Here is a 24226-nt window from a genome sequence, read left to right as displayed (position 1 = left end):
AAGCTAAAAATGCCAAACTACTTGAATGATGTTTTTTGGTCCGTTTGCCTGTCTAAGGTATAAGATGGAAAGTTAACTAAACCAGTAAACGATGCTTTAACTTCTACTCAATTTTGCGAAACAAATACAAAACTTAAATATTTTTTATTAATGGGTAGAACGTTTAAATAAATAGTAAGAAAAAACATGACAAAAATATTATCCCACCTACTTGTACGTTCTCGCATGAAGCGCATGAATAACCCTTCTAACACGTGCATGTTGTTTGTCTCTTCATCGTGACGTCATTGCCCGCCCGTCAATCAAAAGGAGTCGACCGACGACCCCGCCAATAGTGACGTCACAAACGATGGGGGTGCAGGAGCCCCCCATCCCAGGGGAGCCTCGAGACCCCAGTCGGCGGCCTCCACCATTTCTTCGGAGGTGAGCGTCGCGGTAACCCATGGCAACACACACACACGCCCGTTTCTGTTGCCATGGCGACAGTGTTGGATCGGTGTGTCACGTGATCACGACCGCGAACCCTTTATTCCTCAAAAAAAAAGATTTAATTTCAAAATATTTGTTAACCATTTATCATTAGAATATACTTGGCCTGGCTAAAAAGAGGAAGCTCTAACGGTACTTATTTTTTTTCTCCAATGTTTGGAGAACCTGTGCAGTGACGATGGCATCCTGTATAGGTAGCTGAAACACAGAAGAAAATAAATAAGTGCCGGTAGAGCTTTTTTTAGTATACTATGCCTGGCAGCGACGGCATTTTTATGCTTTGACTTTTTAAATCCAGTCAAAATCGTTTTACACCTAAAATATTAGCCATTAACTAAACCAAAAGATAATATTACAGTATTAAGTGGGAACTTTATGAGAACTTATGTTTAATAGAAAATAGAACTTTAATACCTGTGGAAACCGATTTTTTGGGTCACAAACTTATAAATACAAGCGCGAACACAAAAAATTATCTATACAGCTTCTGTTAAAAACCATATCTGAAAATCGCTGATGCTCTTATGAGCATCAAACGTCAAAATAATGCAACCGTAAACTGTAAGCCTTTAATGCTTAAATTCTTCGATGCTAACACGTTGTCAGCCCGAACACATCTGTTGGCTAAATTTTTCCACAAACCAATGAACTACTTCACGTAGTCCGTTCGCGGTCGTGTCACCACACGAAGTCCTTTTCCATAAGTGTTTTGACGCACGATTGTGCACTGATGCATGCAGCATGACATTTTTTTGCGGTTTGCGAAACATAATTTATCTAATGTATTAACGGACGAAAGAGTATAAGCCGGTTTCCATGTTCCGTGCCACGTTTAAAGCAATGGACTTTCGTTTTTTACCTTGAAGAAAATCTATGATCAAGGTGAAAAAACGGGCTCCCAACTTTGCTCAAAGCTTGTTTAAAAATGTAAAAAAATGCTTGGAAAATGGTTCTTTTGTTTCACTAGAAGAAAAGACAGTAAACCGCTTTGCACTTTTCCAAAATAACTATACTTTTATCCAGCGTGTGTTGCCAACAATTGTGTTTAACATCAATCGGTTAACCAGGTCTTGTGTTGTGTTGTGCCGTGTTTTTGCTACTTTAAACAAGCCGTCTAACATTTTTCGTTAATACCCGGTGTATTTTTCCCCGGGTTGTTTTAATCACTTTCTCGCTTTGACATACGTTTGTTTATTTGCTTGCGTTTAGTTGCCAAACATCGGTTTCGTTTGTGTTAATATTGTCAAAATCAAAACTCGCATTTTTAACTTAAATTTACTGTTGTACCTTGTTCTTGATTTGAAGTGTTCTTGATTGACAAACTTGATTTACAAAAACTGATTTACAAAAACTGATTTTGGTATCAATATTGTATTTATTACCCAAAGCTATGTCTTGCCGAAGGATATTTAATTATTCACTATTTTGGGCGATTTTAACGAGAAGTACGTTTCTTAATTTGTTATGCAACAAATTATTTTGTAATAATATTCGACACCCTAGCGCTGAACGGCAGATGATGCACGTTATTTTGTTTTTTTAATTTTCAGGTATCTGCGTTTTGGTTAAAACAATATGTAAAGTATAGTGGTTGCTAGGTTAAGTGTAAACTGAAATTTTTTTATTTAATACATTGTTGACCATAATGTCCCGTGTTTAAAAAAAATATTATAATTTTGACTGTTTAGATAAACAGAGCAGTTGTTGTTGCCTACTTTGTCACACATTTCCTAAAATTAATTCCGTGCAATTGACTTGGATATTGCGTTTTGCATTAAGGATTTGAGCATTTTGTTTTGTTTAACAGAAAAAGGTTTAGTTATTATATTTACGTAGCTAAACCTTTTCTTGATAATAAATCGCAAAGCCAAAAAGGTCGAGTAGATCGACATCATCTTGATTAAGACGTTTCGATACGAACTTGTATCATCTTCAGTTAACATTAACGACCTTTTTGCCTTTGCAATTTATTATCAAGCTACATTACAGATCCGTGCATAGTGTACCCAAGTAAACCTTTTCTGTCGTTCGCATTTTTGAGAACAGCAAACACAAAATTATATACGACAAGAAATATGACGCTGAGACACTCGCGACTTCACCAGTTAAACCCCACAAGTGTTTTTTAGAAAAGCTCAGCCCCCATTAGCTTTGACCAACACTTTACGAAAAAACCTCTTTTCCAAATCCTAGCAAATATTTTCATAACACTCAGGGCTCGGTGGAGGCCAACAGGAGGGTAACCCCCCAACCCGACACCGGTCACGTGCTCCTTCTGCCCACGTGGTCTTGTGATGACGTAGCAGCCTGGTTACGCTCGGCCGATCTCGGCCACTACTCGGCGCTGTGCGTCACACACAAGATCGACGGAGCTCGACTGATGAACATCGATAACGATAAACTGAAGGTAAATATCCGATGTATTTTTTAGCTTGATGAAACCGATGTTTGTCCGTATATCGTGATCTGGCCCTTTTGAAACTTTTCCTGGCAAGGCATGTCAAATATACCGTAACATAACCTTTTCCTGATCCCTAGTGTAGATTCATCAAGCAATGATGTTATTGTTGTTTATCGACTTGCTCCCCTCTAAACCTGTGTAGCTCAGTTGGTAGGTGGAGCGACCGGTTTGGACAGAGGGTCATGAGTTCGAACCTCACTGCAAGCCGGGTGTTTTTCTGGTTTGCCGTTTTTTACCCTAAATCCTTAAATAATTGAACGATTTCGGTTGGTTGCTCTTAAAGACCCCAATGTCTGACATAACTGACGTGTAAAAATAAAGTTTTAAGACATTTTTCAAAAAACTTTATGAAGTTGAAATCAGCCAAAAGATTTTGTCAACACTACAATGTCTCTTTTGAGAAATAGTTTTATTTTTGCTGTTTTAGTTTTGCCGATTGCCAATGCTACAACAACAAGCCTACTTTTTTACCTCCGATTAGTAAAACTACCCTGTTGCAAGTAGGAAAAACGTTGCGAGTCCTTAGCCAATTAACAAGACAGGTTTAAATGTCATAGGCTGCGTATTTAGTCAAACTTTGGCACTTTAAGTCTATTTTTAGACTTTTCAGCTTTTAAATTCCTTGTTAAGTTAAGTATAGGTGTCTTAAAATATAGGCAAGTTGCTATTGAGTTCCGCCGTTATAATTTTTTTGTCCAAACTAACATGAATGGGACTCCTGGTCATACGATGTCACAGTCAGAAGCTGAATTATTAAAGGAAAAAACGTTTTTCGAGCACACAATAAACCTAAAAAGCCTAAAAAATGTTTTTGGTCGTACCAGGAAATGGGAATCAGCGAGAAAAGCGACAAAAACTTGATGAAGCGACGCGTTAAGGATCTTCGGGCAAGGTTCGAGAAGGAACGGAAGGCTGCTGATAAGCAAGCCAAGAAACAGAAGAAAAAGGGAGGCAAAAAAGCCGGTATCTTCTGAACAAGACCCCGCTGTCTATGTAAAGGTAAGAAAAACCTAACTTTTAACTGCAAAAGCGCCATTTTTCCAACTGTTTAGATCAGGGTTTCCTAACCAGGGCTGCTAACTGTTCCACGGGGGTGCGGGGATGCTGAATTAGACACAGAAAATATATTACTGCAACTTCTAACTCCCATGTTGGTATTGTGTTACTGTGTTATCAATTACTTTTACTGTGTTATCAATTGAATAAAATTACATAGGTTTTGTTATTTAAGCAATTCTAGAAGGGGGTGCGAAAATTGGTTGGTGATTTGAAAGGGGTGCAGCAAGGAAACAGGTTAAGAACCTCTGTTTTAGATAATTTTGGGTATTATGGTAATAGACTCTTAAAGATTCTTAATATTGTAGGATTTCTGAAATATCCGGATAAAATGGAGATGGCGTTATGGATATGAAATTTTGTATTAATCTTTTTAGTCCTATTGTAAATTGAAGGCAAAATAAATATATTAAAACATAAATATTCATCTAAAATTAAAGTAGGCTTTATAAGATATTTACAATTTCTGGAAAAGGTATTTCGCCGCCCAACCAGTGGTCGCCGTTAGCGAACAAAAAGTTGCTGCTCTCTTCCCAAAGCGGAACAAACACCGAGAGAAAGAAAAAACTTGCTGCCGCAAAAAAATCAGCACCAAGGCAAATTATCTTTCGTGCCTAGTTCCATCTCTCATCCAGTTGCACTTTAAAAGCGCCTGTCTTTCTATATTATTATTATTATTACTGTTTACCATATTGTTGGCGTTATTATTATTCTTGTTGTTGTTGATGTTGATGTTTGTTTGATTCCTTTATTTTGATATTCGGTTTAATTCGCGCGCTCATCTTTCTTTTCCCCACTCCTCTCTATTTCGTGATTTTTACGTTTACCAGCTCAGCCTGATATTGTAGAATTTAATAAACGCCATTGATTTACACTGCTCGTCGAAAAATTGACAATCTAATGGTCTAAATACCCGAAATCTATTTAAAAAAACTAGCAGCTTGTCCACCGAAAAATTGTAGAAATTAGCAAATTTTCTAAAAACACAGCATGACGTGTTTTACGGCCTGCAGCAGTTAGTTACTGTTTTTAAATAACAATGCGTAACCTGTAGGCTATGTTTAGAGATCAACCAAAAAAAATGGGCCGTTTCAATTCTTATTGGTTTAACAAGTAAATTTGTGACGTAATGTCTAAAGTTTTCCATATCTTTTAAAAAAAATAAAAAAAGGTCAGAATTTCCTCGCACCTTGTAAAAAGGTCTGAATTCCCTTGTCCAATAGCCTAAGTGTAGCGCTTCTACGCTTTAGGTCATTATAGCCCATGAAGTGTACAACCAAAGCCAAAATAGAGCCAACTGTTGGACAGAATTCCCCTGATCCTAAATTAAAACTTGCCCGCGTCTTAGTCGAAACTACGCCAACACCACCAGAATGACTGCTTTGCTTAATGAAGGCTTGTTGTGCACTGACGAGTTACTGTTTTTTGGGGAGCGGCTAAAACTCCACTGCTTAGCAAACTAAACCGACACTTGGCATTGGATTGTTTTGCTTTTTTAACTCTATAGACTAATATGATGAAGCAAAATACGATACTTGTGGCGACTTGCGAGCTACAAATACAACCGTTTTGCCTTCCTATACCTTTCGTAAGGCAGAATACCACGTCATCCTTTAAAAACAAGTCCTTTAATTAATAAAACTCAAAAAATAAAACACAAGTTTCGAAGCTAGTTTTGAGTACAAAAAGTATATTTTACAGTTAGCACAATTACAAGATTGAAACAAAATAGGAAAATGGGCTTCTCGTTTATCTTAAAAACATGGAGTCGCCTGGCCCCACGCTTGAAATACCTTTGCTGTTGGAGGCGATGATAAAAATACCTCCATGGTTTAGGAAGCATTGCTTTATTCATTGACCCCCTAAATCAGGGGTGAAAGTAGAATAAGTTTCTAACCGAAACGATGAAAAAAATCATTTCGGGAACTCTTAGAATCTTCAGGGATGACATCACAAAGTTACCGCTACGTCATAAATATCATTAAGCATACAACATTAAAAAATCTAGACTTTTGCACAAATATGCAACTATAAAGAGGATATCATAGGTTTGGGGCACGACCTCGTCCAGTATATTTTTATCACTGGATGATTAATTGTTACGAGTATTTTAGCTTTATATGTAACTAAAACCATCCTTGTCGAAACAAACTAAAAAAACAGGGAAATAACTCTACATATAGTGACTCAGTTATTTGGTCAGATGCCATGTGCCATTGAAGTTTTGCATTGTGTTCAATGGGTCATCGCATGCCGCCTTGACCCGAAAATGCATCAAAACACGAAAACCCGTGCAGTATTTTGAATCGCTTAAGTTACATTTTGGCCCAATTGACATTTTTAGACATTTATAGTCAGTGAAAGAAAAACATAATTAGTAGGCTTAGGTCTTATGATAAATGAACATATGACAATTAAGAAGTCAGGGGAAATCAGTACAAATACGAGAGAGTAAAGAAACGTTGTTTGGAAAGCAACTCAGCTAAAAACAAATTGTTTGTTTTTTTCTGGCGACTTCATTCTGCGGATTCAAAGCAGCTGCGATGTTTGTGAGATTTACAACCGTCTTAACACTGCTCAAATTGGTTGTGGTCGTTTTTCAACCATGTAAGTTGCGAACTTGTTGTATACGTCTTTGAAAGTACGCTGACGCACTTGAGTATTAAATATTTATCTTATTTTTGTTATTTAAATTCAAGTGTGAACTACTAATATTAAAGCCTAAACAAACCTATCACAATCAGTGGCTATATATGATCAAGTTAAAACTTTGACTACGAATAGCAGCCTCGGCGAGAAACGCGAAGGATTTGCTGGCGGCTTGTAGGGCTGTCGACGGCTTCTTCAGATGTCCAGGTAGCGGCAAGTGCATTGAAAGATGGCGGGTCCGTAATCTTTAAATGGATTGTTCAAACAAGGCTGACGAACAAATAAGTAAGATACTGCTTGAGAGTATTGCTATGCATGAATAGCTTGTCGAAATTGTTCTGCTTTATTATAAGCTGTAATCTTGAACCGGTCAAAATGCCTAACACTAATTGCCTAGATTTGACTTCGTAGCGATTCGCAGACGTTTCACTTAAACATGTGGTTAGTTAAAAAAAGATGGGATGAAACTAGGGATGCCAGATAGCCTAGTTCGCATATTTTGACATTATTTCTATGGTCAAGTTTAAAACTTGGAAAGGAATGTTTTTTATGGTATAAGTCTAAAGCTGCGTTTGCGCTTAACACAGGATTAGCGTTTGCTTATGCTAAATAAATTAGCAGTGCTAAAATACTATTAAAAAATAACTATAAATCACTAATCGAGGACCTTTATTTTAAAGCACAAATTAGGCTACTTTTGTATCATATCAATCCCTATGTTATCGCACCCAAGATTTACCCAATTTAACTGTACATTATGTGAAGTAAGAACTCAATTCAATTTTCCTCCAGGTCCCTTGAATTGCACGGACGACGAGTTTCGTTGTCGAGTTACCGGTCGTTGTATTCCAAGGCACTTGCTAAACGGAAACAAAAGTTGTATCGAATACGAGGGGATAATCCTTCCTTGCCGCGCCAACACAGGTGAACATTGGGTGAATACTCAGCAAACTATGGTTTTTAATAAATTGGTTTACAAAATATAGCCTACCAGTACTTTGCCTTTTACAGAAAAATGATGACAATAACTGATTTTTAGTACAACATGAATGACTTTAATACCATTCATTTCGTTCAAAATCAGGAGTTCTTAAACTGAGGTTCGTCAACCCCTTGGGGACTACTTTTGAAAGTCCTATAAGGCCTAATTAAAACCTTCGTGTATAATTGAAAATTTAATGTGTTTTTCAAGGGAAAATAATTTATTTAAAAATGCGCTTTGACCTCTCCTTGAAAGAATTTAGTCTCAATTTTTTTTATATTTGCTCAAAAGTGAAAATGAAAAACAGCAAGTCTAGTTGTTATGACGTCACCTCTCAAAAATGCATGCCTTCCTTGGTGAACGCGAACCAAAAAAATTATAAGAAAAACAGGAATTAAAAACAATTTAAGAACCACTTAATTGTCATAGCCCGCACTCCATATATTTCTATATTATCCAAAAGAATCACAGCAGCAACTCTACACTTACCGATTAGTGAGCCAAACCTGGACTATAGAGAGTAAACACAAATTTGAAATTAACGCAGAATTTACGTGCACCAAAAGCCTGAAGTGTATTCCGCGTTGGATGGTGATGAACGGGCAGGATGACTGCGCCACCATGCTGGTGCCGGACGACCGCTCCGACGAGCAAGGCTTCCTTGCAGATTGCCTTGACAACGAATTCAGCTGCGCCACCACCGGCCTTAGGAGTGCTAGGCCGTTGTTGGGGCAGTGTATTTCGAGGGAATGGGTGAACGACGGGCATCAAGATTGCGCTGGTGGAGTTGATGAAGCCACCAGCTTACGATGTAGGAATGAGACCGAGTTTCGTTGCGAAGCGGATCAAAGATGCATTGCAAGGTATAGGGATGTCCGATAGGATGACTGCTTGTTTTTCTTTGTTGATAGCCGTATTTTTGTAGTTCTAAAGTTGGAAATCGGGCGGCAGTGTTTAACGACCATTTAAAATTAAAATCGTGACAAGCTTTTGCACAGCCGTGCTTCATCAGTTTCAAGTTTACAATTCGTCGCTTAACAGTGCCACCTTAATTCTTGTTTTTTTTTTCGATCTGAAAAACAAACGCAATATAGAACAGCGATTAATACGATATATATATATAAATGTATATATAATATTCAATTCGAAATAGAGAGAAAACAAAAGCCACAGAATAGGTTAACAATTAAATTTTGAAGCATTGCAAAGTTAGTCAAATAACATTGGGAACGAAACTTTATACGCTTTTAACTTCACATGCCACTAACAGACGGCTCGTGTAGTCGGGTATTTCTGGTCCTGGATTAGTTATAGATGACTGGCTTACAATATATACATAATGTGAGCCCAACTATACATAATCTGAGCGATTTTTGGCACCATATGGTTTAAAAGAAGTGACTACATGGGAAACACTGTTTTATAGTATTGCCGCAAATTATAGAGTTAAAAGCAGTGTTTTGCAGCCTTTTTTGCAGCGACCCAAATGTAATGCATAAGTATAACAGCGAAGATTTGACGCCAATCCTATTTACCTAACTTTTTGTTGGCGAACAACATATAAGAAAATAACGTAAAAAGTTTGGATTTAAGTATTCTAACCCAATGGTTCCCAACACGTTTTTAAGGCGACCCATTTTGAGAAAAAAAAAAAATTTGGTATAATCTTGCGACCCATGCAAGCACAAGATTGAGTTACAAACAAACTGCACTACAATAGCAGTTACTTTTTCCGAAAATAATATGTTTATTTAATCACTAATGAGATAGTTGTGCTCGCTTGCTCTCAGTGAGTTTTTGAAATCGAGGCGTTATTTTGTCAGGTACAGAGTCATGGACGGGTACCCGGACTGCCGGGACGCTTCGGACGAGATCAAAGCGCTGGAACACTGCAACCAAGAAGCCGAATTCCGCTGCAAGAGCGGGCGCTGTGTGCCGCGGTCCTGGCGCGGTAACGGGGTGCTGGACTGCACCGACGGAAGCGACGAAGCTACAAAAGTGCTGGAGTGCTTAAGTGGCGAGCACCTCTGCGGAAACGGGCGCCGCTGCTTACCACAGTCTCTCCTCTGCGACGGCGTGGACCACTGCGGCGACTGCAGTGATGAAATTGAGCGGTGCGCGGCGCCGGCAATGCAGCGCTGTCCGCGTAACCCGCAAATCTGTATACACGGCACCTACGCCTGCGACGCCTACACCGACTGCCCTGGTAACGGCGAGGACATACAGGACCAAGTGGGATTCAAATGTCCGCGGAAGCTCTTTAACCTTGGAGCGGCGCCGCGCCAGTGCGTGATCCCACAGTGGACCTTAACTGACCAATACCCGCTCTGCGATGACCGCTCTGACCTATGTTTCGATTTCAAAGATGGCGGCTTCGCGTGCGCTCGCTGCCTCGATTTCGGCGGGAAAGGAGCGATCATTTCCCCACGACAGCGCTGCGACGGCGTGTTCGACTGAAAAAAATGTTTTTGGTCGTACCAGGAAATGGGAATCAGCGAGAAAAGCGACAAAAATCTGATGAAGCGACGCGTTAAGGATCTTCGGGCAAGGTTCGAGAAGGAACGGAAGGCTGCTGATAAGCAAGCCAAGAAACAGAAGAAAAAGGGAGGCAAAAAAGCCGGTATCTTCTGAACAAGAACCCCGCTGTCTATGTAAAGGTAAGAAAAACCTAACTTTCAACTGCAAAAGCGCCATTTTTCCAACTGTTTAGATCAGGGTTTCCTAACCAGGGCTGCTAACTGTTCCACGGGGGTGCGGGGATGCTGATTTAGACACAGAATGTTGGTATTGTGTTACTGTGTTATCAATTACTTGTACTGTGTTATCAATTGAATAAAATTACGTAGGTTTTGTTATTTAAGCAATTCTAGAAGGGGGTGCGAAAATTGGTTGGTGATTTGAAAGGGGTGCAGCAAGGAAAAAGGTTAAGAACCTCTGTTTTAGATAATTTTGGGTATTATGGTAATATCCGGATAAAAATGGAGATGGCGTTATGGATATAAAATTTTGTATTAATCTTTTTAGTCCTATTTTAAATTAAAGGAAAAATAAATATATTAAAAAAATAAATATTCATCTAAAATTAAAGTAGGCTTTATAAGATATTTACAATTTCTGGAAAAGGTATTTCGCCGCCCAACCAGTGGTCGCCGTTAGCGAACAAAAAGTTGCTGCTCTCTTCCCAAAGCGGAACAAACACCGAGAGAAAGAAAAAGCTTGCTGCCGCAAAAAAATCAGCACCAAGGCAAATTATCTTTCGTGCCTAGTTCCATCTCTCATCCAGTTGCACTTTAAAAGCGCCTGTCTTTCTATATTATTATTATTATTACTGTTTACCATATTGTTGGCGTTATTATTATTCTTGTTGTTGTTGATGTTGATGTTTGTTTGATTCCTTTATTTTGATATTCGGTTTAATTCGCGCGCTCATCTTTCTTTTCTCCACTCCTCTCTATTTCGTGATTTTTACGTTTACCAGCTCAGCCTGATATTGTAGAATTTAATAAACGCCATTGATTTACACTGCTCGTCGAAAAATTGCCAATCTAATGGTCTAAATACCCGAAATCTATTTCAAAAAACTAGCAGCTTGTCCACAGCAAAATTGTAGAAATTAGCAAATTTTCTAAAAACACACCATGACGTGTTTTACGGCCTGCAGCAATTAGTTACTGTTTTTAAATAACATTGCGTAACCTGTAGGCTATGTTTAGAGATCAACCAAAAAACCTAAGCCGTTTCAATTCTTTATTGGTTTAACAAGTAAATTTGTGACGTAATGTCTAAAGTTTTCCATATCTTTTAAAAAAAAATAAAAAAAGGTCAGAATTCCCTCGCCCCTTGTAAAAATGTCTGAATTCCCTTGTCCAATAGCCTAAGTGTAGCGCTTCTAGAAATTTGAACTCGTTTAAATTTAGTCCCGCTTTAGGTCATTATAGCCCATGAAGTGTACAACCAAAGCCAAAATAGAGCCAACTGTTTGACAGAATTCCCCTGATCCTAAATTAAAACTTGCCCGCGTCTTAGTCGAAACTACGCCAACACCACCAGAATGACTGCTTTGCTTAATGAAGGCTTGGCGTGCACTGACGAGTTACTGTTTTTTGGGGAGCGGCTAAAACTCCACTGCTTAGCAAACTAAACCGACACTTGGCATTGGATTGTTTTGCTTTTTTAACTCTATAGACTAATATGATGAAGCAAAATACGATACTTGTGGCGACTTGCGAGCTACGAATGCAAACCGTTTTGCCCTCCTATACCTTTCGTAACGCAGAATACCACGTCATCCTTTAAAAACAAGTCTTTTAATTAATAAAACTCAAAAAATGAAACACAAGTTTCGAAGCTAGTTTTAAGTACAAAAAGTATATTTTACAGTTAAGGAAATGGGCTTCTCGTTTATCTTAAAAACATGGAGCCGCCTGGCCCCACGCTTGAAATACCTTTGCTGTTGGAGGCGATGATAAAAATACCTCCATGGTTTAGGAAGCATTGCTTTATTGATTGACCCCCTAAATCAGGGGTGAAAGTAGAATAAGTTTCTAACCGGAACGATGAAAAAAATCATTTCGGGAACTCATAAAATCTTCAGGGATGACATCACAAAGTTACCGCTACGTCATAAATATCATAAAGCATACAACATTAAAAAAATCTAGACTTTTGCACAAATATGCAACTATAAAGAGGAAATCATAGGTTTGGGGCACGACCTCGTCCAGTATATTTCTATCACTGGATCATTAATTGTTACGTATATTTTAGCTTCATATGTAACTAAAAACATCCTTGTCGAAACAAAATAAAAAAACAGGGAAATAACTCTACATATAGTGACTCAGTTATTTGGTCAGATGCCACGTGCCATCAAAGTTTTGCATTGTGTTCAATGGGTCATCGCATGCCGCCTTGACCCGAAAATGCATCAAAACACGAAAACCCGTGCAGTATTTTGAATCGCTTAAGTTACATTTTGGCCCAATTGACATTTTTTGACATTTATAGTCAGTGAAAGAAAAACATAATTAGTAGGCTTAGATCTTGTAATAAATGAACATATGACAATTAAGAAGTCAGGGGACATCAGTACAAATACGAGAGAGTAAAGAAACGTTGTTTGGAAAGCAACTCAGCTAAAAACAAATTGTTTGTTTTTTTCTGGCGACTTTCATTCTGCGGATTCAAAGCAGCTGCGATGTTTGTGAGATTTACAACCGTCTTAACACTGCTCAAATTGGTTGTGGTCGTTTTTCAACCATGTAAGTTGCGAACTTGTTGTATACGTCTTTGAAAGTACGCTGACGCACTTAAGTATTAAATATTTATCTTATTTTTGTTATTTAAATTCAAGTGTGAACTACTAATATTAAAGCCTAAACAAACCTATCACAATCAGTGGCTATATATGATCAAGTTAAAACTTTGACTACGAATAGCAGCCTCGGCGAGAAACGCGAAGGATTTGCTGGCGGCTTGTAGGGCTGTCGACGGCTTCTTCAGATGTCCAGGTAGCGGCAAGTGCATTGAAAGATGGCGGGTCCGTAATCTTTACATGGATTGTTCAAACAAGGCTGACGAACAAATAAGTAAGATACTGCTTGAGAGTATTGCTATGCATGAATAGCTTGTCGAAATTGTTCTGCTTTATTATAAGCTGTAATCTTGAACCGGTCAAAATGCCTAACACTAATTGCCTAGATTTGACTTCGTAGCGATTCGCAGACGTTTCACTTAAACATGTGGTTAGTTAAAAAAAGATGGGATGAAACTAGGGATGCCAGATAGCCTAGTTCGCATATTTTGACATTATTTCTATGGTCAAGTTTAAAACTTGGAAAGGAATGTTTTTTATGGTATAAGTCTAAAGCTGCGTTTGCGCTTAACACAGGATTAGCGTTTGCTTATGCTAAATAAATTAGCAGTGTTAAAATACTATTAAAAAATAACTATAAATCACTAATCGAGGACCTTTATTTTAAAGCACAAATTAGGCTACTTTTGTATCATATCAATCCCTATATTATCGCACCCAAGATTTACCCAATTTAACTGTACATTATGTGAAGTAAGAACTCAATTCAATTTTCCTCCAGGTCCCTTGAATTGCACGGACGACGAGTTTCGTTGTCGAGTTACCGGTCGTTGTATTCCAAGGCACTTGCTAAACGGAAACAAAAGTTGTATCGAATACGAGGGGATAATCCTTCCTTGCCGCGCCAACACAGGTGAACATTGGGTGAATACTCAGCAAACTATGGTTTTTAATAAATTGGTTTACAAAATATAGCCTACCAGTACTTTGCCTTTTACAGAAAAATGATGACAATAACTGATTTTTAGTACAACATGAATGACTTTAATACCATTCATTTCGTTCAAAATCAGGAGTTCTTAAACTGAGGTTCGTCAACCCCTTGGGGACTACTTTTGAAAGTCCTATAAGGCCTAATTAAAACCTTCGTGTATAATTGAAAATTTAATGTGTTTTTCAAGGGAAAATAATTTATTTAAAAATGCGCTTTGACCTCTCCTTGAAAGAATTTAGTCTCAATTTTTTTTATATTTGCTCAAAAGTGAAAATGAAAAACAGCAAGTCTAGTTGTTATGACGTCACCTCTCAAAAATGCATGCCTTCCTTGGTGAACGCGAACCAAAAAAATTATAAGAAAAACAGGAATTAAAAACAATTTAAGAACCACTTAATTGTCATAGCCCGCACTCCATATATTTCTATATTATCCAAAAGAATCACAGCAGCAACTCTACACTTACCGATTAGTGAGCCAAACCTGGACTATAGAGAGTAAACACAAATTTGAAATTAACGCAGAATTTACGTGCACCAAAAGCCTGAAGTGTATTCCGCGTTGGATGGTGATGAACGGGCAGGATGACTGCGCCACCATGCTGGTGCCGGACGACCGCTCCGACGAGCAAGGCTTCCTTGCAGATTGCCTTGACAACGAATTCAGCTGCGCCACCACCGGCCTTAGGAGTGCTAGGCCGTTGTTGGGGCAGTGTATTTCGAGGGAATGGGTGAACGACGGGCATCAAGATTGCGCTGGTGGAGTTGATGAAGCCACCAGCTTACGATGTAGGAATGAGACCGAGTTTCGTTGCGAAGCGGATCAAAGATGCATTGCAAGGTATAGGGATGTCTGATACTGCTTGTTTTTCTTTGTTGATAGCCGTATTTTTGTAGTTCTAAAGTTGGAAATCGGGCGGCAGTGTTTAACGACCATTTAAAATTAAAATCGTGACAAGCTTTTGCACAGCCGTGCTTCATCAGTTTCAAGTTTACAATTCGTCGCTTAACAGTGCCACCTTAATTCTTGTTTTTTTTTTCGATCTGAAAAACAAACGCAATATAGAACAGCGATTAATACGATATATATATATAAATGTATATATAATATTCAATTCGAAATAGAGAGAAAACAAAAGCCACAGAATAGGTTAACAATTAAATTTTGAAGCATTGCAAAGTTAGTCAAATAACATTGGGAACGAAACTTTATACGCTTTTAACTTCACATGCCACTAACAGACGGCTCGTGTAGTCGGGTATTTCTGGTCCTGGATTAGTTATAGATGACTGGCTTACAATATATACATAATGTGAGCCCAACTATACATAATCTGAGCGATTTTTGGCACCATATGGTTTAAAAGAAGTGACTACATGGGAAACACTGTTTTATAGTATTGCCGCAAATTATAGAGTTAAAAGCAGTGTTTTGCAGCCTTTTTTGCAGCGACCCAAATGTAATGCATAAGTATAACAGCGAAGATTTGACGCCAATCCTATTTACCTAACTTTTTGTTGGCGAACAACATATAAGAAAATAACGTAAAAAGTTTGGATTTAAGTATTCTAACCCAATGGTTCCCAACACGTTTTTAAGGCGACCCATTTTGAGAAAAAAAAAATTTGGTATAATCTTGCGACCCATGCAAGCACAAGATTGAGTTACAAACAAACTGCACTACAATAGCAGTTACTTTTTCCGAAAATAATATGTTTATTTAATCACTAATGAGATAGTTGTGCTCGCTTGCTCTCAGTGAGTTTTTGAAATCGAGGCGTTATTTTGTCAGGTACAGAGTCATGGACGGGTACCCGGACTGCCGGGACGCTTCGGACGAGATCAAAGCGCTGGAACACTGCAACCAAGAAGCCGAATTCCGCTGCAAGAGCGGGCGCTGTGTGCCGCGGTCCTGGCGCGGTAACGGGGTGCTGGACTGCACCGACGGAAGCGACGAAGCTACAAAAGTGCTGGAGTGCTTAAGTGGCGAGCACCTCTGCGGAAACGGGCGCCGCTGCTTACCACAGTCTCTCCTCTGCGACGGCGTGGACCACTGCGGCGACTGCAGTGATGAAATTGAGCGGTGCGCGGCGCCGGCAATGCAGCGCTGTCCGCGTAACCCGCAAATCTGTATACACGGCACCTACGCCTGCGACGCCTACACCGACTGCCCTGGTAACGGCGAGGACATACAGGACCAAGTGGGATTCAAATGTCCGCGGAAGCTCTTTAACCTTGGAGCGGCGCCGCGCCAGTGCGTGATCCCACAGTGGACCTTAACTGACCAATACCCGCTCTGCGATGACCGCTCTGACCTATGTTTCGATTTCAAAGATGGCGGCTTCGCGTGCGCTCGCTGCCTCGATTTCGGCGGGAAAGGAGCGATCATTTCCCCACGACAGCGCTGCGACGGCGTGTTCGACTGCGCTGACTTGTCGGACGAGTGCCTCTGTCAATCAGGGCTTAACAGCGGCGGTGTTTCGCGTCTATGCGCCGCTGTGTGTTACGGCGACGGCGGGGTTGCTTGCGACCGATGCCGGCGCGGCCATTTTCTCTGCGGGAAAACGGGGCCTTGTATTCCCGCTGAAAAGGTTTGCGACGGCCGGAGCGACTGCCCCGCGTCGCGCCTCGACGAGATGTATTGTCAGCACCCGGCGCCTGTTCCGGAACCCAAGGGCGCCAAGAGCTTCCGGTGCCGCCCCTTGCCCACCGAGGTCCTGACCTTGGTCAAGCTGCTCGACTTGGAGAACTTTCGCAATCTGAGCATGCCGGAATTCGCAGTTCCGTAAGTTGAGCAATGATGTTAAAATTGTTAGTCGAATCAACCGCAAAATAATTAAAGTTCAAGTCAAGTTCTTTTTTTCCAACTCAAGTCGTAAATTTTAAAAGAGTTACTCATTTATTGTGCAATTTTCCTTAGCCAGGACGCTAATTTCTTCTTAAATGTACTTAATATTTGGTTATTTTTGTTAACTCGTTGAGCCGATACAATCTCGCTTTTCCCGAGTTAAAAAAACGGTTGCAATAGAATGAATTTAGAACTACATGAAATGACCAATGGTCGACCTTTGCTGTGTTTAGTTCTACGAGTTCGATATTATTTGCTGTCCTTATATAGTCAACTTAAAATCAAGGCAAATAAAAAACACGTTTTACTCCTATCATACCGATACCCCATATGTAAAGCAAAACGTACGATCCCTTTATTAAGATGCCAATTGCGTCATAGATCCCCAACGACTATTTTATTTTATTTTAACTTTTTTGAAATTGCTTAACTTCTGTTTTTTTATTGCAATTACTGTTTTATAGTTAATACGTACCTATCAGACGAGTACAAATTTTAACACAATATATAGGCGCATCGTGTATCGGCTCCGTTCCGATATTATCACACACCATCTGATCAGGATGAGGCCAGGATTGCAATCTGCGGGTTTTGCTAACAAGTAAAAATTTTTCGTTCTCTTTGGCAGATGCGATGGCGTTACGGAGTGTGTTTACTTCGAGGACGAGTGTAGTGACCTCGCAAATTGCACCAACAAGCCCCAAGTATGCGACACCATTCCTTTGATCAAGGTAAAGCGAAAACTGTATAATGACCGCATCCTCTTTTAAGAGACAGCAGAATTTTTTTGCATTTATGGCCTAGCCGTAGACTGTTATAAAGGCAATTTTACAGTTTTGCTATCATGCCCACCAAACTGTATTACTTGCTTAGTTTACCTAACATAAATACAAACATTTTTAGAATCTCAAAAAATGTTTTGACAAAATCTTAGTTATAAAAAAGAAATCATCGAGTTGCTGAAAGGGAGTCGTGCGTTTTACCGTACCATCGAAAATGGAGGTTTTGGAAACCTAAACGATAAAGGTGTTGTTTGCTTTACGAGAATCGATGACATTTGTACTAAGTATAGCTTTTGTATTGTAAGTAACACATCTCCAAACACAAACTTCAACTTAATAAACGAACTCTGTAGTTTTCTTTGGATTACGTCTATAAGACGTCACAGTTGGGTATAACTTTAAGACGTCACGTTTTGACGTAACTTTGTGACGACACATATGACAATTTTTAAGCCCCCCCAAAAAAAAATCCTAGCCCCGCGCCTGCTCGTGGTCCCCGAAGACAGCTTCATGGGCACCCATAAAATTTAGAAGTCTTAAAGTAATAAAATCGTATTCGAAATGAAATCGCAGGAAGTGGTGCCGAAGAGCTACGGCCTCTCGCAAGCTTACACGGGCGAGGTTCGGAGGTGCAGCGGAGCTACTGGATTCGTGTTCGGTGGCTCGATATGCAACGGGATACAGGAATGCGACGAAGGGGAGGATGAGACAAACTGCACTAGACGCCTGGAGTGCGACGCCGGGAAGGTCCAGTGGTACACAGGTGTGCATATACAGAAATAAGGCTTTAACAACTGGAATTTTTTAGGATTTTTTTTCAAATTAGATTAGAAATAAACTATAGCTTGAGAAGCGCACCGCTTCGAACGAAAATCAGCCAGCAAGGTGGTAAAATTTACGGCATAAAATATGCATTTCGCCAAGTAAATGTAAATGGCATTATCATTTTTTTTAAACAAATATATATTAAAAAACACTTAGAATGCTAACAATGTGTACGCCCCTTGGACAACTCTTTAATTTTTTAGGATTTTTTTCAAATTAGAATAAAATTAAACTATATATACAGTAGGTTGAAAATGGTGGCATTCGATATAGTTAACAACTGATTGGCTCACTTATCCATTTTTGGAGATCAATTTGTTCTGGTGTGGTTCGAATTAGGTCTATTCTGAGGGGTAATATATCGAAACTGGCTATCGTGCTGAAATTTGTCTTTAAATTTAGAAAACTCTAGGTTAAAAGGCAAAACATGGCTTTAATGCCTAGTCTGAACCAGGTTCGCGGCTCGGCGAAGTCGACTTGTTTGGCTATAGAGTCGGGACTTGACTTTATTTTTTTAGGTGAAATGCGGATTCTAGTTTTTTTAACCGACTCCACGGCCCTGGGCAGGCTAACTGCTTTTGTTTCTCAGAACGAACAGTTTAATCCTTAAACTGTCTCGTATAGGTCTCAAGAACGCCGTTAGCATTTCACTTGACAAGAAATGCGATAAGAAGTCGGACTGCCTTGACGAACGTGACGAGATGGGCTGTGGCAAAGACACGCACTTCTACTGTCAGAGCGGCAGTCCCCTTTATGTAGCCAAGGAACGGGTGCTGGACGGCAAAACCGACTGCTCCGATTTTTCGGATGAGTGCCCGCCGAATTATAACGGGAAACGGGCCCTCTCGTCCCGGGAAGAAATGATAAAGCGTCCTGGTCTTCGCGGCCTGGTGTGGCTCACGGCGATGCTTGCGCTTTTCGGCAACGCTTGGGTCGCAATCAAAATTGGGGCCGGATTGCTTAGGACGAAAAAACGCGGGAAAAAGCTCTCGGCTGTGGCCGTCATCAACAAGCTGCTAATTTTGAGCCTGGCCCTGTCGGATTTTCTCATGGGCATAGCGCTGCTTGCCATTGCCATCAAATCTGTGCAGTTTTCCGGGCGGTACTGCGTCCAGGATAAGAACTGGCGTGTAAGTGCTGGTTGCAACCTTGTCGGGGTTCTAACAGTCGTTTCAAGCCAGGCCTCCGTTTTTACGCTGGTCTGCTTGACAGCCTACCGACTGTACAGTGTAAACAGCCCGGTAGCTAGCTGCTCTACCCGGGTTCGGTCCTCTATGGCCTGGATAGCGCTCATTTGGGCGACTGCTGTTTTCGTTGCCCTCCTGCCTTTTGCGCGCCCGCTGGCCAACCACATGGTCAGCGGTGGTTTGATCGAAAAGAGCGCCTACTTTGAAGGCGACGTTGTTGACTGGAAAAGCTTCTGGCGGTTTTCGCGTCGAATCGTGGGCCTGGCGCCCAATCGCACCATTACACTGAACGCTAATTGGCACGACGCCTACGACATCCTCTCAACGAACTTTCCAGAAGTCGCGCCCACCCTACGCGGCTATTTCGGCTTCTACAGTTCCAGCAGTGTGTGTATGCCGCGTTTGTACAACATCGCTTTAGACGGACTTGATTCGCGCCTTAGTGCTCTTACTTTGGTTATAATAGCCATCGACTTTGTTTCCCTTTTGTTTGTGGCGCTCGCGTACGCGCTAATTTACAGAAAATCGATTTCAAAACGGCCCCAATCCTCACACAACAATACGACTCAGAGCACCCGCGTTAAAACTAAGATTATGATCCTTGTGGCCACCGATTTCGTATGCTGGATGCCCATCTGTATCATGACTTTTCTCAGCATGGCAAACGTCGATATAAAAGGCGAGGCCTACGCCTTTTCGGCCATTGTGCTTCTTCCCATCAACAGCTCTCTAAATCCGATCATCTATTCCGACCTGCTACCAATAGCTTGGAAAAAAGTCCGAAAGGGTTTATCGAAAAATTCGCAAAGAACGTCTGGTTCTCAGCCAAATGTTACCAACTGATGGGAGAGTTGTTACTCTTTCTGTTTTTTTAGACTAGATTTTTATGTAAAGTTGTAAATAGGCCTATGTACGATTTTTATATAATGTACTGATTTCTTAGTCTACTGTATAGCATTTGTTTTACCTTGGATATTTACGATTTTAACAAACCGCCAGGCGACAACACAATTTTATATTGCTTGAATACAGCTTTCTTTTATTGTTAAAATGGCGTAATTCCATTACGTTACCGGTATATGTATTTTTGCGACCCTAAAATCAGATTCCTCCGACCTGCGATCAAAAACTATAAAGTTTACATTATTTATTTTTAGATTTTTTAAGTGAAAATTATAAATTGTAAAACATGCGATGGGTAATGTGGCTATTGCTAAATAACATGTTATATAAATTAGTGTAAGTTTATGTTTAATAAACGATATGACAAAAACGAATTTGTTCACTAGAAAATTGCGAAAAGGAAATTATCCTGTAAAGTGGCGGCTGTAGCATTTAGCCTACTTTGACGTCACTATACACGTGACCGTTGTTCACTGACGCGTGACCTAACGCCGAATTGTGCGTTTTCAACGTTTCGCATTTATTCTATTTTATACGTCTTACTGATTAGCGGCTTGAATCACCGCTCCGCGTTATATCGCGCTCGTGTTGTGAGATTTGCGATGTAACAATCTCAAAGATGACAGAAGAATTTTTATATCGTGTCCCGATTTTGCGTTGTTTCACATAGTGCATTTTTAAACGTCGCCCTCAGCGCCACAAAGTAGTCATTTCCTGTTCTCACGCTTTTATAACATTGTGTGCTGTGGGACCGGGACCACATTTGAGCTGTATTTATGCAGTTGACTTATTGTTCGCGAACCGAGTTCGAATCTCGGCCGCACCGTACCAACGTTACCCTTCACCTTTTCTCCCTACCCTTTGTGAACCACAACTACCATTGTCATACAAACATGCTGTTTGGTGGCAAGACATATGGAGGTCCTTCTGCAATATCGAAGGTTTCTTTACATCAACATGCTCTCCCACTTCAAAAGATTCCAGGCGTCCTCACAGCTCAACTACGCATCGGAACCAGCTTGTCACGAGAACAGCTTTCCGACCGCTCATTGTGATCGAATATGATCTCAATCTTAAGTGCAACTTTGAACGCACTTCATCAAACACTGCTTTGAACTTCACAGCACAAGAATACGTGATGCCACGTCTTTGCTTCCGTTCAACCAGATTCAGTAAAGTCAATTCTATTAAAGAATCACGCCGATTTACTGAAGACATCTCAAGCTACGTGAGACAGCCCTGCTAACTATGAAGACCCTTTTCGGGAATGGACTATATCCCGGGGAGCATTCGACTACGCAAATTTGCTAGACGACGCATTTCTACACCTCCTTGCCTCTAACGAACCCAAACCCCTACCAAACACCCTTCTAACACACCACGGTCCGCAGCAATGCCGCTGACATACCGACACAGGGGCCCAAATTATATGTTTGCTAAATACCTTTGAAGCCAAATGCTAAGCTTGCCGAATCGTGCAAGAAATTTATCGCTATGTATGTAACTATTATTCGATGTATCGCATTTTCATCAATGTACGTCAGACATTTATTTGTGTCATAAAGGGTTCGTTCAACCAAAACGAATTCACGATTTACAAAACAGACAGCCTTAGCTGTCCATTTGAGTTTCTGTGGTCATAGAATCCACAGCCAACACTCTATTGCTTCCTGTATTGTATTGTTAAATCGTTTGTGTACATTATTCGCAGAGAAAAATCTTTTAAAAATTCGCCACCAAAAAGAATTACAAAAACACCTATAAAACGTTGCTCTGTTGAGTTGTAGGCTATATATATTGTTTTCTTATAACGCCACATATGTGTTTCGCCTGCAATTTTTCGCATTCTATTTCTCTTTGTGTCCCACAGTTTGACACGCACCCAAACTATATGCTGTCAATCTTTCAGATCTCTTTTTTCATTAATGAACAACCCTTCCTACGTCTGACTTGTTCATTGGAAAGAGGATTCTGTAGCATTTAGCCTACTTTGACGTCACTATACACGTGACCGTTGTTCACTGACGCGTGACCTAACGCCGAATTGTGCGTTTTCAACGTTTCGCATTCATGCTATTATAAACGTCATACTGATTAGCGGCATGAATCACCGCTCTGTTTATCGTTGTGTTGATGATTTGTGAAATATACTCAAAGAGCAATTATCTACTGAGTGGATTGTCTTTGCCTAGAGTACAAGAAGTTAAGGACAGGTATTCTAGCGGCCTTCTCCTTTGGAGTCGGATTAAGAACCTGTAAGAGACTTAGGCAGCCGTCGGCTCTCGTCTACAGAGTCAGCAGCCTTCTTACACCTCCCTAAGAACTCCCCACGCTACAGCGGCGTGTAGCCAAAATTTAAACTAATTTCTGTTGCATATTTGTGCACTACATCGAACGACAATCTCAGGTTTCATGTTTTAGACGTTTTATCTTGACGCAACTTTGTGACGTTATCTATAAAAGTTTTTATGCGTGTCGGCAAGAAAACTATTTTTGATTTTATCCAGGCTGCTGGCCAAAACACTGTCAAATGGGCCTATGCGGCGCGAAATTTATTAAAAAAAGATATTACACAATATCCCAGCTTTAGTTATACCTGTCTGCAGCAGGTGGCTTGCCATGATTTGTTTTTTTTAATTGCATTACACTCTTCACATTAGGTGTCAAAGGAGCAGTTTCACCTAAAAGGTTAAACAAGAATTTACATTTTTACTTAGTCAAGGGTTATCTCGTACCTTTGTTACGTCACAAAGCAGCTTGAAGTGCGTTAATTTTCTGCTTGAAACGACTGTTGGAAAATAACATCTAAGCTAAAAACGCCTGCTGTTCGATAATAGTGAGAATTTCAAAGTAAATGGAAGGTGAGGCAGTAGAGTCGGCGCAGCCAAGGCAAGTTTTGCTCAAAGCGCGATTTCCATCACACGAGGCCCGTCTTTTCGTTCAGGATCACAAGCACCTATTTTACACAGGCCTGCTGGTGACTTTTTTGCTGCTTTTGTTTAGCGTGCTTTTCGCTACACTTTTACCGGTCGAACCGAAGTTTGGTGAGTACAAAATGACTGTTATACTTACTGTTTTAGATGTCACTTTAATTTTATTTTTTTTGTTAATTTAAACCAGCTTTCGCACGGTCGTTTTTGTTCTAATTTTGACCTGTTAAGCACGGTTTTACAATTGCTCGTCTAGTTTGGAAAACATTGGTTAAAATAAACCCCGATTTTGTTTAATGAAGACAAATACGGCTATATCAATCAAGATTACTTGTATAAAATTGCAGTGAATTTCCTTGTAATAACGATATCTTTCTATGCTAATCCGAGTATAGCTGTTTTGAAGAGTTTGTTTGCAACATTAAATCATAAAAACCTACATCAGGTTATTTTCTTTATAAATTTGACCGGCTTCACATTTTAATTGCAGCTAAAGTTTTTGAGGTGTCGTACGACAAAGAATTCCACCCAGATTTGCTTGATCCAACAACGGAAAGATTTACAATCGAACAAAAAGCAGTGCTCAAAGACGTAAGTTGCCTTCTTCGTTTTACCGGTATTACAGCATTTTGAACTTACTCGTCCCCAAACGAACTTGTCTAACTAACAAAGATATTAGAAGCATCCCTTAGCACCCATACACAATTGCACTTAACCAAATGGTGGTTTAAACTATTTTTTGTCAATTAAACTATTTGTAGTCAAAAACCTTTGCAATAAATATTTAATTTCAGTAGTTAAAAATC

The 24226-nt window shown here is 40.0% G+C and overlaps 2 protein-coding genes across 2 annotated transcripts in view; both read left to right on the top strand.

Annotated features, from left to right (window-relative positions):
• Positions 1–4869, top strand: part of LOC146131963 (uncharacterized) — a 57690-nt gene extending 52821 nt beyond the window's left edge. The window contains exons 24-27 of the mRNA XM_083397161.1: positions 310–423; positions 2705–2896; positions 3775–3949; positions 4482–4869. Coding sequence (XP_083253287.1) covers positions 310–423; positions 2705–2896; positions 3775–3924 — 456 coding nt within the window. The 3' untranslated portion in view covers positions 3925–3949; positions 4482–4869. The remainder of the gene's footprint in view (positions 1–309; positions 424–2704; positions 2897–3774; positions 3950–4481) is intronic.
• A 2037-nt stretch (positions 4870–6906) lies between these two features.
• LOC146131962 (uncharacterized) lies at positions 6907–20430 on the top strand. The gene is made up of 8 exons (XM_083397160.1): positions 6907–6940; positions 7448–7579; positions 8101–8500; positions 9461–9577; positions 15738–16730; positions 17422–17524; positions 18149–18338; positions 19025–20430. The coding sequence occupies exons 1-8, from the start codon at positions 6907–6909 to the stop codon at positions 20428–20430; spliced, it is 3375 nt and encodes a 1124-aa protein (XP_083253286.1).
• Positions 20431–24226: the final 3796 nt, after the last annotated feature.

The sequence above is a fragment of the Ascidiella aspersa genome, chromosome 9 (assembly GCF_963924565.1).
Source record: "Ascidiella aspersa chromosome 9, kaAscAspe10.2, whole genome shotgun sequence".
Classification (NCBI taxonomy): domain Eukaryota; kingdom Metazoa; phylum Chordata; class Ascidiacea; order Phlebobranchia; family Ascidiidae; genus Ascidiella; species Ascidiella aspersa.
The sequence above is the reverse complement of the archived record's forward strand: the minus strand, read 5'-3'. Positions and strand labels throughout refer to the sequence as shown.

What these genes read in the sequence shown, in the direction of transcription:
- LOC146131962 (XM_083397160.1), top strand. Translation starts at nt 6,907, where the DNA reads ATGGATTGTTCAAACAAGGCTGACGAACAAATAA. An exon ending in CAAGGCTGACGAACAAATAA is followed by an intron (nt 6,941 to 7,447) that starts GTAAGATACTGC and finishes ATTTTCCTCCAG; the next exon opens with GTCCCTTGAATTGCACGGAC. An exon ending in ATGCCGGAATTCGCAGTTCC is followed by an intron (nt 16,731 to 17,421) that starts GTAAGTTGAGCA and finishes TCTCTTTGGCAG; the next exon opens with ATGCGATGGCGTTACGGAGT.